The sequence below is a fragment of the Melopsittacus undulatus genome, chromosome 6 (assembly GCF_012275295.1).
Source record: "Melopsittacus undulatus isolate bMelUnd1 chromosome 6, bMelUnd1.mat.Z, whole genome shotgun sequence".
NCBI lineage: Eukaryota > Metazoa > Chordata > Aves > Psittaciformes > Psittaculidae > Melopsittacus > Melopsittacus undulatus.
In genome coordinates, this window is record NC_047532.1 from 77,188,655 (window position 1) to 77,202,165 (window position 13,511).

The 13,511-nt window shown below is 59.8% G+C and overlaps 2 protein-coding genes across 5 annotated transcripts; one reads left to right on the plus strand and one right to left on the minus strand.

The window, feature by feature from the left end:
* The first annotated feature begins 56 nt into the window (after nt 1-56).
* NOX1 (NADPH oxidase 1) lies at nt 57-5,724 on the plus strand. 3 transcript variants are annotated; one of them, XM_031048239.2, is made up of 13 exons: nt 57-982; nt 2,202-2,297; nt 2,823-2,933; nt 3,041-3,125; nt 3,200-3,345; nt 3,425-3,606; nt 3,737-3,875; nt 3,964-4,056; nt 4,157-4,392; nt 4,465-4,627; nt 4,725-4,871; nt 5,024-5,148; nt 5,239-5,724. In XM_031048239.2, exons 1-13 carry the CDS (start codon nt 938-940, stop codon nt 5,363-5,365), a joined length of 1,695 nt encoding a protein of 564 aa, XP_030904099.2. In that variant the 5' UTR covers nt 57-937; the 3' UTR covers nt 5,366-5,724. The 3 variants fall into 3 exon arrangements, with proteins under 3 accessions (XP_030904099.2, XP_030904098.2, XP_033919621.1); XM_031048238.2 differs by lacking the exon at nt 57-982 and having other exon boundaries at nt 1,769-3,125; XM_034063730.1 differs by lacking the exon at nt 57-982 and having other exon boundaries at nt 1,769-2,933; nt 3,041-3,345.
* A 991-nt stretch (nt 5,725-6,715) lies between these two features.
* CSTF2 (cleavage stimulation factor subunit 2) lies at nt 6,716-13,485 on the minus strand. 2 transcript variants are annotated; one of them, XM_031048271.2, is made up of 14 exons: nt 13,397-13,485; nt 12,890-12,968; nt 12,053-12,222; nt 11,595-11,731; nt 11,383-11,502; nt 11,140-11,295; nt 10,895-11,012; nt 10,573-10,635; nt 8,702-8,843; nt 8,215-8,366; nt 7,651-7,928; nt 7,166-7,291; nt 6,916-7,042; nt 6,716-6,804 (listed from the first exon to the last, which is right to left on the minus strand). In XM_031048271.2, the coding sequence occupies exons 1-13, from the start codon at nt 13,452-13,454 to the stop codon at nt 6,920-6,922; spliced, it is 1,722 nt and encodes a 573-aa protein (XP_030904131.1). In that variant the 5' UTR covers nt 13,455-13,485; the 3' UTR covers nt 6,716-6,804; nt 6,916-6,919. The 2 variants fall into 2 exon arrangements, with proteins under 2 accessions (XP_030904131.1, XP_033919747.1); XM_034063856.1 differs by lacking the exons at nt 6,716-6,804; nt 8,215-8,366; nt 8,702-8,843 and having other exon boundaries at nt 6,920-7,042.
* Between the last annotated feature and the right edge of the window lie 26 nt (nt 13,486-13,511).

Genomic DNA, 13,511 nt, shown 5'->3' on the forward strand with positions numbered 1-13,511 from the left:
TCATGGGTACCAAGTAGGGGCTGTGCCAGTGGGTACTGGGGTAAAGGGGGAGCCCCACAATGGAGCTGGGAAGAGGCAGGAGCACGGCGGGACAGGGGCCTGCCTCATCCTGCACCTCCATCAGCGTGGCCATGGCCGTGGGCCAGGTGCGAGGCTGCAAGGAGCAATCCTGCCCAACCTGTTCCTCCAGGCCCCGGCTGCTGTTCCCAGCCAAGCACCAGCACCCTGGGCCTCAGGACGCTGCCTTGGAAGGCAGGTGGGAGAGAAAGGGTGGCTGGCACAGCAGCAGGGATGCAGATGTGACCCAGGCATCCCAGTGACAAATCAGGAGTGTGACCCTCCTCCATCCCAAAGCATCCTTTGTGGGGTCAGCTCTGTTGGGAGGATGCTGGTGCTGGGCTGAGGGTGCTCACGGGGGTACAGAACCGCTGGTGCTCAGTCTTAACTTACCCACCCTGCAGTGGATCCCTGGGTTGAAGCCTGGCATCAGCACTGTGCCGGGATGCTGCTCCTCCTCCTCCTCCAATGGTTTCTTGTAGCCAGGGGCAGTGAAGGCTGGTGAGGAAGGCTGGGAGCAGCACAACAGAGCTGAACCCTTTGCACCTTCCTCCCACCAGGAAATTCCCTTCAGAAAAGCCCATTTTTGTCCCCAAATAGTGCAAACGCGTGCGAGGAGCACCCTGATGCCCTGCAGCACCCAACCATGGTGCCATAGGGCACCCCCTCCGTGGTGATCATACCCATCCGGTGCAGGGGGCTGATGTCACGGCTGTCTGATAGGGTCAGCCCTGCCTTCCTGGAAGGCGGCCTTTGAAACCAGCCCGCATTTCCTCAAAGGCTCCTCAGGGGAAAGTCCCTGAGGAGCTGCTCCCATGGCCGGGGCTGCCGCTGCCTCCATAAAGCCCTGGGCAGGCAGTGCAGGCACTGACAGTGCACCATGGGCAACTGGCTGGTCAACCACTGGTTCTCTGCTGCGGTCCTTGTGAGTGTGTGGGGCTGGGGGTGATGTGGGGGGGCTATGGGGAGCATGGGCTGGGGGGATAGCAGGGGGAAAAGGGGGCTGATGGGCAGGGAGAGAGAAGCACCCCCTCTGCTCAGCCAACCTGCACAGCACCAGTGGTCAGGGAGGAATGGGGTTCCTAAAGCTTAAGGAAAACATGACTTAAAAGAAAGGGGGATCCTGATGTAAAGCTTAAAAATGCCATAGCTTTGCCTGGCTGCTTTGCCTGGGAATATCTTCTCCCCCTGGGAAAGCAGGAGGCTCCTGTGAGAGCCTGCACTGTGTGACGGTGGACCCTCTGGATGCCTGGTGCCGTGCTGTGGCATCACTGGTGTAACGGGGCTTGTCTGGGTGGCACCGCTTGGGAGGAGCTGCAAGCGCATGAGAAACAGGGATGTGCAGCTTAAAATCATGGAATGGTTTGCATTGGAAGGGACCTCAGAGCTCCTCCAGCTCCAACCCCTGCCACAGGCAGGGACACCTTCCACTGCAGCAGCTGCTCCAAGACCCTGTGTCCAACCTGGCCTTGAACACTGCCAGGGATGGGGCAGCCACAGCTTCTCTGGGCACCCTGTGCCAGCGCCTCAGCACCCTCACAGGGAACAGCTTCTGCCTAAGAGCTCAGCTCAGTCTGCCCTGTTCTGGCAGCTTAAAGCCATTCCCCTTGGCCTGTCCCTACAGGCCCTTGTCCCAAGCCCGTCTCCAGGTTTCCTGCAGCCCCTTTAGGCACTGGAGCTGCTCTCAGGTCTCCCCTTCAGGAGGCTTCTCCAGGCTGCCCCAGCCCAGCTCTCATCCGATCATCTTCATTTCTTTAAACTACTTGAAGAAAACAGCACAAGCCAGAGGGGCTTTGGGAACTCGGTGTGGCTGTGAGAGGGCTGCTGTGGGATGCAGCAGGGTTGGGTAGGGGCTGGCAGTGCCGTGGGGCTGAAATTTCCTCCTCCCAGTGTCTTCCCCACGCAGCCCCAACCAGCACTGGGATCTGCACCCGCTTTTCCTCCTTCCTTATCAGGGTGATGCACGGGGCTGCAGTGACCCAATGATCCTTTTGCCAGACTCACCCTCCCCACCTTTGTCCCTATGTCCCTGCCCCATGTGCTGCCACAGCTCACATAGAGCAGGAGGGTCTGCATTGTCCTGATGCACCCTCATGCTAGGGTGAAAGGAGGGTCCCTCATGAGGCTGTGGCTTGTCCCTGCAGGCAGCCTGGCTGGGCATCAACATCTTCCTCTTCACTTACTACTTCCTGTTCTTCGATCAGGATGACCAGTATTTCTACACCAGGGCCATCCTCGGGGTAAGGTTCTCCCTGCAGCACCGATGCCCCTTCCTTGTCCTGCCCTCTCCCAGCCTGCTCCATCCCAGTTCACAGCCCATGCTGGTCCCTGTCATGTCTCAGCCCAGCATCGCCCCCTCCCAGTCCTTCTCCTCTCATAGAATCAAATGGGTTGGATAAGACCTTTAAGATCGTTGAGACCAACCATTCTCCAGCACTGCCAAGGCCACCACTAACCCATGGCACTGAGAGCCTCATCTACGTGGATCTGAACACTTTCAGGATTGCTGGTTCCACACACTTCCCTTGGGAAGCCTGTTCCGATGCCTGACCACCCTCTGGGGACAAAACTGCCCTTTCCTGGCTCAGCATCACCCTTCTTCCCAGTCCCCACCCCAGCATCACTCCACCTCCCATTCCCCATCTCAGCATTGCTCAACCCCATCCTGCCCAAGCCCCATGCTGAGCAGCACAGCTGCAGGCAGACATACCCAACCTGTGGCATGGAACAGCAGTGCTCATCCCTCCTCCTCCTCCTCTCCTCAGTCCGCCTTGGCATGGGCTCGAGCATCAGCCAAGTGCCTCAACTTCAACAGCATGCTGATCCTGCTGCCCGTGTGCCGCAACCTCCTCTCCTTCCTCCGTGGGACCTGCTCGGTGAGGGCTCTGTGGTGGCAAGGCCACCCCAATCCCTATCCTCAGTCCCTATCCCCATCCCCATCCTCATCCCCATCCCCATCCCAACACCCCTGCCTGTCCCACAGTGCTGCCGGCGGACACTACGGAAGCAGCTGGACCACAACCTCACCTTCCACAAGCTGGTGGCGTACACCCTGGCCCTGCTCACAGGTACTGCCCCACGCGGGCTGGGGCACAGTGGGGACCGGGAGGTGACCATGGGCTGACTGCCTGTCCCCTGCCAGCCGTGCACACCATTGCCCACCTCTTCAACCTGGAGCGCTACAACAGCAGCCAGCAGGCCACGGATGGCAGCCTGCACGCTGTCCTCTCCAAGATGCACTTGCAGGGCAGCAACAAGTGGCTGAATCCCATCCACTCCAACCAGACGGTGAGCGGGACCCTGGCATCCAGCTCCCCATCACCAACAGCACCTGCATCCCTAACCCATCCTGCTGTTGTTCCTGTAGACGGTCGAGTACGTGGCCTTCACCACCATCCCGGGGCTGACGGGAGTCATCATCACACTGGCGCTCATCCTCATGGTCACGTCCTCCACCGAGTTCATCCGCAGGAACTACTTTGAGGTCTTCTGGTACACACATCACCTCTTCATTATCTACTTTGCTGGGCTTGTCATCCATGGCATCGCGTAAGGCTCTGGGCAGCAGGGAGTTGAGGTCCCCATTCTCAGGACTCCCCATTCCCAGTTGGCTTCATGCATTGAGGCTGGACCCTGAAGGAGGGGACATGAGCCAGGTTCAGCCCTCATCTCCCCACAGTGGGCTGGTGCGGGGACAGACAGAGGAGAGCATCAAGGAGGTGCATCCACACCACTGCGCTGAGTACCTCACACACAAGGACGAGAACTGCAACCATGCCTGCTGCAAGAACCCCGAGTTTGGGAGCATCCCTGCTGAGGTAGGGCAGTGCTGGGATGGAGGAAGGGGGAGAAACTTTTCCCTTTCACTTGGGATGCTCCAGCCCTTTACTCTCCTCCATTCCACAGTCCTGGAAGTGGGTCCTGGGCCCCGTCATCCTCTACATCTTTGAGCGGATGCTGCGGGTCTGGCGTGCGCGGCAGAAAGTGGTTGTCACCAAGGTGTGTGGAGCAGGAGCACATGTTGAAGCTCCTTGCCATGATGGCCATGGGGAGATGGACAGGAGCCATTCTGGGTGCTGAGCCTCATCCCTCCCCATAGGTGGTGATGCACCCTTCCCGTGTGCTGGAGCTGCAGATGCAGAAGAAGGGGTTCCGCATGGAAGTGGGGCAGTACATCTTCGTCAACTGCCCCTCCATCTCCCTGCTGGAGTGGCATCCCTTCACCCTCACCTCTGCACCCGAGCAGGACTTCTTCTCCATCCACGTCCGGGAGGCCGGAGACTGGACCGAGCGCCTCATCGACACCTTCCAGCAGCAGAAGCTGGAGATGCCCAGGTAGGCTGGGGACCACTCAAATGGGCTGATGTGGGGAAGCCATGCCTCTTATCCAGACCATTCCCTGGCCAGAATCAAGGTGGATGGTCCCTTTGGCACAGCCAGTGAAGATGTGTTCCAGTACGAGGTGGCCATGCTGGTGGGAGCAGGCATTGGTGTCACCCCTTTTGCCTCCATCCTGACGTCCATCTGGTACAAGCTCCAGCAGGGTGACCAGACCCTCAAGACCAAGAAGGTATGGATTGTACCATGGGAGCAGCGTGGGTTTGACACGTCATCCTTCCATCCCTCTTGCTCTGCTCCACAGCAAGCAATCCCTCTCTGCATCCCAGATCTACTTCTACTGGCTCTGCCGGGACAGGAGAGCCTTTGCCTGGTTCAATGATCTGCTTGCCTCGCTGGAGCAGAAGATGGCCGAGTCGGGCAAGGCTGACTTCCTCACCTACCGCCTCTTCCTCACTGGCTGGGATACCAGCATTGTGAGTTGACCATGGGCAAGGGGGGGGGACATAGGATGGCAATGACTTACAGGTGTTTGGTGGGCATCAGCAGTGGGTGCTCCTCCATGGTGAGGGACTGTCAATGGGCTCAGGGGTGGTGGCAGGGTCCTCACTGCCCCTGCTCTGCCCAGGCCAACAATGTGGCGCTGCGCTTCGACACTGCTGTGGACACGGTGACAGGGCTCAGGCACAAAACCAGCTTTGGACGGCCCATGTGGAACAGTGAGTTCACAGCGGTGGCTGCAGCACATCCCAGGTGAGAGCAGAGCAGGGGGCTCAGGGTGCTGGGGGCACCCGTCCTCCCTGGGCCCCTTACCTGGGGCTGATGTCCCTGTGCTGTGTGCAGGTCGGTGGTTGGCGTGTTCCTGTGTGGGCCGGGGGCCTTGGCGAAGAGCCTGCAGAAGTCTTGCCACCAGCACTCCAGCCTGGACCCCAGGAAGGTCAAATTCTACTTCAACAAGGAGAACTTCTAAGAGCAGCCAGAATGGGAACCCCGCGGGCAGGGGACCACACATCTCATGTCATCCCCTGTGCCAGGGGTAAGCATCTCCTGAAGGGTACATGCACTGAAGCCAGGCAAGACTCCTTCTCCATGAGAAACTTGAAGGTCAAAGACTGCTCTGCATGGACCCCCATTGATAAACCAGAGGCACGTGCTGCGATGATGCTGCTGGAGCAGTGGGAAGCAGCAGGAGCACCCAGCAGGCTGGGCAGAACTGTGGGACAGGGATGGGACACGGCCATGCTGAGCAGGCAGTGGGGATAAGCATGCCCCTCTGGGTTTAAACAGCTCTCTGCATGAAAGGGTACATTAAACTTGATTTTCTTTGCACTAAAAGGCTCCGTGTAGGTACTTTCCCCCCTCTGCTGTGCTCTGGGGAGACCCACCCCCCTGCAGCCCTGATCAAGCTCTGGGGCAGCAGCACAAGAGGGATGTGGAGCTGTTGGAGTGAGTGCAGAGGAGGCCATGGAGACACTGTGAGGGCTGGAGCAGCTCTGCTCTGGAGCCAGGCTGAGAGAGCTGGGCTGGGGCAGCCTGGACAAGAGAAGGCTCCTGAAGGGGAGACCTGAGAGCAGCTCCAGTGCCTAAAGGGGCTGCAGGAAACCTGGAGAGGGGCTTGGGACAAGGGCCTGTAGGGCCAGGCCAAGGGGAATGGCTTTAAGCTGCCAGAACAGGGGAGACTGAGATGAGCTCTTAGGCAGAAGCTCTTCCCTGGGAGGGTGCTGAGGCGCTGGCACAGGGTGCCCAGAGAAGCTGTGGCTGCCCCATCCCTGGCAGTGTTCAAGGCCAGGTTGGACACAGGGGCTTGGAGCAGCTGCTGCAGTGGAAGGTGTCCCTGCCTGTGGCAGGGGTTGGAGCTGGAGGAGCTTTGAGGTCCCTTCAACCCAAACCATTCCATGATCCAAATGCAGCTCATGCAAAGGCAACAAATCCTGCTCCAGCATATACAGGGAAGAGGCAAAACCACCCTCCCTGAGCAGGCTGGGGGGGGGGTATCCAATTGCTGTATCACTTACAGGATAGAAAGCCGAGCTCCCCATCCTGCCCTTAGCTTACCCCCTGTGGAGAGCTGTGAACAACAGCATGGCACATCAGAAATCCATTCTTGCTCTGGTGCTGGGAGAAATGAGGAAGGCGAGTGGTTTGCATTAGCCTGGATGCTCCCAGAACCCAACAGTTCCATCTGGCCTTCATGAGAGTCCAAACAAGGCAACCAGAGACATGACTTTACTCAAACCCTCCTCCCACTTTATTTCAAACATCATAAAATATACACACAGGAAAAAAACAAAAGGATGAGTGGGAAAGGAAAATGTCATGGGAGAAACCTCTCCCAAACGCAGCATCAGCTCAGGCAGCAATGGGAAGCAATTGCCATGGAGCATCACCTTCACCACACACCAGCCAGGGCTGCAAGAAGGAAGGGGAAGAGTGAGCCCAGCATGGAGAGGAACAGCAGAGCCCCATTCTGAGCTCCGGTTCACTGAAGGGGAGAGGCACAGGCTGAGTTAAGGACATCACCTTGTCATGGAGCTCCTGTGGACTTCTGGATTTGCTCCTTCAGAATGAGGATGCTCTGGCGCTGCTCTGGGGGCAGCATGGCGATCTGGTCTGCTGTCAGCTGCAGAACCTGCATGATCAGAGCTGCCTGTGGGGACAAGGGAGAGTCAGAGTCTGAGTTACCTGAGGCAGGAATGGCTGCTCCCACCACTGTGAGGCACATAGGAAGTGCTGCTCCCAGTGTCTCACCCTTTCACTTTTGTCCTCTCACCTTCTCGTGATCCTGGGGGGTGACCTGGCTCTGCCCAGGGCTAAAGCCTCCGGGCTGGCCAGCTCCTTGGACTCCTGCTCCAGGAATGCCTCCTCCCTGCATGCCTGCCCCTGCCATATTAGGAACCTGTGAGCACAAGAGATGAGGTGAGGAGCAAGGGGTCTCTGGACTCAGCCATGTGGATACAGGAACATCAAGCAGATGTTCCAGCCTGAAGACACCGGAGTATGAAGACACAGGGGTTTTATGAACTCTCCTGCCCCTCTAGTTCCTGCACATCAGAAGCAGGTGGAGAGGCCCAAGCAATGTCCTGTCCCCAACAGATGGGCAGTGCCATGGAGACGGATGGATGCCCTGACTCCCTAAGAGCCACCAAAGGCTTTCACTCTCAGAGGTGCTGCTGCTGCAGGATGTGATCAATCCCCACCCAGTCCCCATCTACAAGACACCACCAGCACCCAACCGAGCAGAGGTGCTGTGTGTACCTGGCGGGGCCCCTGCGGGCCACTGGCTCCCATGCTAAGCGGCCCAGGACCCTGTATCCCACCAGGCATGGGGCCACGTGGGTTGGGACCAGGCCCTCGAGGCTCCAAGCCCCTTTGCTCCATGACCCTGGCCTCCATGGCCCTGGCCTCCAGCACTCTTGGCTCCAGCCCTCGCGCCTCCAGGGCTCGTGCTTCCAGGGCTCGTGCCTCCATCACCCGGGGCTCCAGCCCTCGTGGCTCCAATCCTCGTGGCTCCAGCCCTCGGGGATCTCTCCCAACTGCAGAGGAAAGACAAGGCGAGATGTTGGAGAGAGCAGGGATGCAGGGAGCATGAAGCGAGCCCCCTACCTCCTCTGTCTGGGGGCCAGAAGGTGCAGGCCTTGGGGCAGAGGGGACATGCCTGGAAGAAGACTGTTACCCCATGGGACTGTCCCTCCTTGCCCTGGAGTCAGCTGTTCCACTGCCCAAACCCCTTCCTGTGTCTCCTGCTGGGCAGTGGGCTCCATTCTGACTCCTTGTCTGTGCTCTTTAAAGCCACCCATTATTTCATGCCCCCTCTCTCACCTCGAGCATCCATCAAGGGCCCCCGCGGCTCTCCCATCAGTGGTCGGGGTTCTCCCATGGGTCCCCCTCTCATCTCATGGGGGGGGCCCCGGCTGTCATGCCCAGGCATATGGTGCATAGGGGCTCCTTGGTGGGGCGGCCCAAGGTAACCTCTGACGCAGAGAGACGAGGAGAGCAAAGCAGGAGGAGGAGAAAAAGCGAGAGAGTTGTGAATCAGACTTGGCTGGCTTGGCACGGTCTGGGCAGAGCGCTGGGATGTGCCCCCGAAGCCGGGCGCAGGGGAGGAGGGTGAGGCTGGCACAGGGACGGGTGCTGTGAGCCCCATGCCACAGGGCTGCTGCCACCACCCCGGGGATGCCCCGTCCCCGGGGAACCGGGCCAGCCCCCATGGGCAGCAGCACACATGGTGCCATCCCTGTCCTCAGCGAGAGGTCACCCTTGGGCAGGGGATGGTGCCAAGAGCTCCTCTCCTTCCCTCTCCCCTCACCTGGGCTCCACTTCTCCAGTGACTGAGAGCAGGGTCCCTCCGCGAGGGTCATTCGGGGCATCTCCCAAAAGGCCTCGGGGCGGCGGGCCACTAGCAGGTAGAGGTCCACGCTGCATAGGGGCCCTCGGGTCTGGCATGGGCACTGCCAGGGAGACACACAAGAGCTCGTGAGGATCTGTATGACCAGTGCAATGCTGACACTGTCCCCCAGCGCTCTCGGGTGTGGGGCAGCCCCACACTGCTCCCCTGGTGCGGGTGGGTGAGCCATGCTGACTGCCGAGGGGGCAGCCCCTCACACAGGGCCACAGCACACCAAAACCCCTTCTCTAGCTGCTGGTTTCATCCCTATCTGGCTCTGTCTCAGGGTTCTTTTAGCTCCAGGTGGCCAAACCAAGCGTGGGTGCCCCCATGGCAAGCCCTACAAGCACGGGCATTAACATCCTGCTGATGTGAGGCCAGGAGCGAAGCAAGACCTGGTGGTGAAGTGTCAAAGAGGGCTGGATCCTAAGCAAAGATGCTCTCTAGCAGGCTCTCCATTTCTTACTAGCGTATGGCCCTAGCCTGTTCTCTCCTCCAGCCCCAGAGGACTTCCTGCCTCCTGCTCTCAAGCAGGGCACACAGAGGGACCTGGTGGCCCCTAGACACAGCTGGGGGAGCGCTGCTCTCTGCACACTCCACACGAGCTCCACGGCAGGAGGGAGCAGGCAGATACTGGGATACCTTGAACGCGTTCGATAGACGCAGGCCTGGCAGGTCCCACGGGCGAGAGCTGCAGGTTCCCTGGGCAAGCAGCAGGAAGAGAGGGAGAAGAGCAGACACGTAAATAGTGTATGCACACATGCACTCAGCTCTGGGACAGTGCAGGGGCACCTCTGCTCCTTCGAGTCCCCTAGCAAAACCTATGGGAATGCTCACGCTGCACATCTGCCTTGATCAACCTCCTCCACTACAGAAGGGACAGACTGCTTGGCACGACCCTTCCCTCACTCACTGTGTGACATGCAAGGCAAGAGGACATCCTGCTGGGACAAGGGGCATGCTGCAGATGCACAGCCAGCTCCTGCCCCTGCTCACAGCTTCCCTGCAGCACTCCCCAGTGCCAGCTTTCTGCCTGCTCCAAACCTTCTGGGTGCCAAGAACTACCTGGTTGCTCTCAGCGAGATGGTGCCCACCCCAAAGAAAACAAGAGTCCAAAGCCCCTAAGACCAGAGGGGCTCAGAACAGGTTCCTGAAACAAGGCCTATGATACAAGTCAAGGCAACAGGGGCGTCAAGTGCCTGCGTGCCTCATTACTGGGAGAACGGGAACCCGGCGGGTGCACCGTAAGGAATCCGGCTGCGGGGCTGGGCCGTACAGACCGTGCCTGCGGAGGGAAAGGCAAGCATCATTCCTTGGGAAGTTCCCTGCCAAGCCTCGCCCTCTCTGTGCATGCAAAAGCGAGGGCCCAGCTCCCTCTGCCGGGCACGGCGACGCGGCTGCAGCTCAAGCTGCTCCCCAGCACCCAGGCAGCGGAGGAGCCGGAAGGGGCCAGAGAAGGACAAGCTCTGCCTGCCTGCACAAGCACAGGGACAGACACGGGCTCACAGAGAGGTGGAAAACACAGGCATGTCCCGCTCGGAGGGCTCTGCAGGGGCTGGCAGCTCTCCTGGCTTCCAGAGCACAACATGACACAGAACAAAGTGGTGTGTGTGTGAGGGGGAGCAGGAGAGCTGGTGCCGCAGCCTTGAGCCTAAGCGAACAGAGCCAGGTACAGGGATGGGAAGGCTGCAGGGAGCTGGCAGGGGCTCTTGGTGCAGCTCTGCTCAGTACCCATGGCCCGGGCCCCACTGGAGGCTCACATGGCACACAGCACTGATCCATGTGCGTTTTACCTTGTCCACGCTCCAATGGGACAGGTCCTCCACCTGGCATCCCAACCTGCGGCTGCATCCCACCTTAGGGGGAATAGGAAGACATGAGAGCCCCCCTCAATCATCCTTGTGCTACTATCAGACTCCTTTGCCCCCAAATACCTCCCCATTCCCAGGCAAGGATCTGGAGGTTTACTTGAACACACGGATAAGCCAACTTTGTGGACCGCTGCTGGCAGCAGCCACAGCCACAACACATGGTATGGGGCTATGTGTGCTCTCATGGAACCAAGCCTCTGGCTATGGGGGGGGGGTCTGTCTTCAGGACCCATTCAGGACTCACCTCCTGGAGCCATGGGCCCAGGGCCCTGCACAGCAGCTGCCATCTGTCCTGGGGCTGGCACTCCTCCCTGCATGGGGGGCTGCATGAGAGGGGGAGCGCCGTTCACGTGCATCCCACCCTGCCCAGAGAGAAACCAGACCTCAGGGAAGCCCCGGCACCCAGGCACCAGCCCCCCAGCTGGGAGAGCTGGAGCTGGCAATGCTCAGCTCTGCCCTGCACTGCTTGTGCATCATGTAGGCTCTTACTATGGGCTGTGGCTGGGACGAGGGGGTATTCTGTGGGTTCAGCTGTGCGTTTGGCCCTGGCCCAGGCCCTGGTCCTGGTCCAGGTCCTGGCCCTGGCACTGCCTGCTGGTTGCCTGAGATCAGAGGTGGAACGCTGGTCTGGCGATGCAGGATTTTCTAGGGGCAGAAGAAGCAGAAAGGAGTTTTCTTCCACCCTCAGTGGGCGGCCACCAATATCCAACCAACCCTGGACAAGGGACAAACCAGTGCAATCTCTGGGTCCACGATCCTCATGACCACTTGGGCTTGCAGCAGGGCATAAGCCAGCTGGGGGTTCTGCAGCAGCATGTTCCTGGCTTCCTGGGGGCTGTTCTGGACACACAGCTGAGAAGACACATGAGATTAGAGCTCCAGCAAGACACAAGGGCTGCAGCCATGGTAGAAGCTGTGCTCATAGGGTGCAGCCTTCCTCTCACCTTCATCTGCTTCATGAGCTCAAACATCTGCTCTGGTGGCAGGCTGGCTACCGCCCGGCTGATGGATTCAGGGGCATCTTCAGGATTGACAGGGTCCCCATAGGGTGACTCTATGATGGGTGCACCTGTGCCCAAGCCTGCAAAAGAGTTCGTGACCTCCTATGGCAACATGAACTGTTTGTAATGGGCTCATCAGAAGGGAAGCCCCACACCATTATAAGGAAAGGGAAGCAATGAAAACAGAATCATCTGAGAGTGAAAACAGCTAAGCCCATGCATCCCTCTGCAAAACCACTTGCTGCATCACTTGGAGCAGGCCAGCTGTGAGGTCTCACGGAAGCAGCCTCTGCTTCCAGGAGTCCCTCTGCCAGCCCCATGGAAGAGGCACGAATGTCATGCTGAAAAGGTCAGGCCCAGCACCGCAGCAGTGCCCTCTCCAGCACAGAGCTCAGACTCACTCTTGAGCTCCTCCTTGTTCTTCTCGCTGGCGGCGTTGTCAACGCGCAGGGCCCTGCCGCTGAACTCGCGCCCGTTGAGGTTCCGCATGGCACTGAGCGCTGTCTCCTGGTCCTGGTACTCACAGAAGCCATAGCCCTTGGGTTTGCCTGTCTCCCTGTCATAGACCAGCCTGCAGAGCGAGGAGGAGAGAACCACACTGCTGAGGGCAGTGCAGGCACTGAGCAGTGCCCACCACTCCCCAGTGCTTCAAGAGGGATGCTGGGGTGCACCATGGAGGAGTGAAGGCATCGGAATCAGGTCAAGCCCTAACTGAGAACCAAAAGGTCTCCTGGATCTGGCCTGATGGCTGTTCCCAAAGCCCCAGTGTCAGCAAAGCCACCAGCACAAGCCCCGTGCTTCTCATAACCCCACAAAGACAACTTCTGGGGACACAGAACTGGACTGGCTGCTTCCAAAAGTCCCAAACCCTTCACTGAGAGCTCTCTGAAGCCTGGTGCCAAGCCAAGAAAACATCCCTGTGGAGCAATCCCATCCCTTTGCACACAGCCTCATCACGACCTAAAGACTTATCTGCCCAGGCTCCATGCCACCAGTGCCTCCAGCCTGGAGATCCCATGGAATCACTGAACAATTCGGGTTGGAAAGGTCCTCAAAGCCACCCAGTGCCTCCCCACCGCCATGGGCTGCTGTGCTAGGACCGCTATGCCCTGCATCCCTAGGGAACCCCGCTGCAGGACCTCAATGTCTGGACCCCACAGCCCCGAGGCCGCCCCGCTCTGCTGCCACCCTCCCCTAAAGGAACCTAAAGGAAGCTCGGAGGGAGCCGCCACCCTCACCTAAAGCTGACCACGGGCCCGACCTCCGAGAAGATGTCCTTGAGCTGCTCCTCGGTGGCTTCATAGGGGATGTTCCCCACTGCGGGACACGGACAACGGGCAACGGTCAGTGCGGGGGTGACACCGGGCCCGGCCGGCCAGCTCGCAACAGCGCCTGCCCTCATCCCTGCCCCTCATCCCTGCTCTCATCCCTGCTCCCATCCCTGCCCCTCATCCCTGTCCCTATCCCTGCCCCTCATTCCTGCCCCTATCCCTGCCCCTATCCCTACCCCCATCCCTGCCCCTCATCCCTGCCCCTATCCCTGCCCCTCATCCCTGCCCCTCATCCCTGCCCCTATCCCTGCCCCCATCCCTGCCCCCATCCCTGCCCCTCATCCCTGCCCCTCATCCCTGCCCCTATCCCTGCCCCCATCCCTGCCCCCATCCCTGCCCCCATCCCTGCCCATCATCCCTGCCCCTCAACCCTGTCCCCATCCCTGTTCCCATCCCTGCCCCCTCAGCGCTCACCGAACACGGAGCGCAAGGAGCGGTCCACAGCCGGGTCCCGCACCGACAGCCCCGCCATGGCGCCGCCGGGCCCCGGTCCGGCCCCACAACCATCCCCCCACTTCCGCTTCCCCCC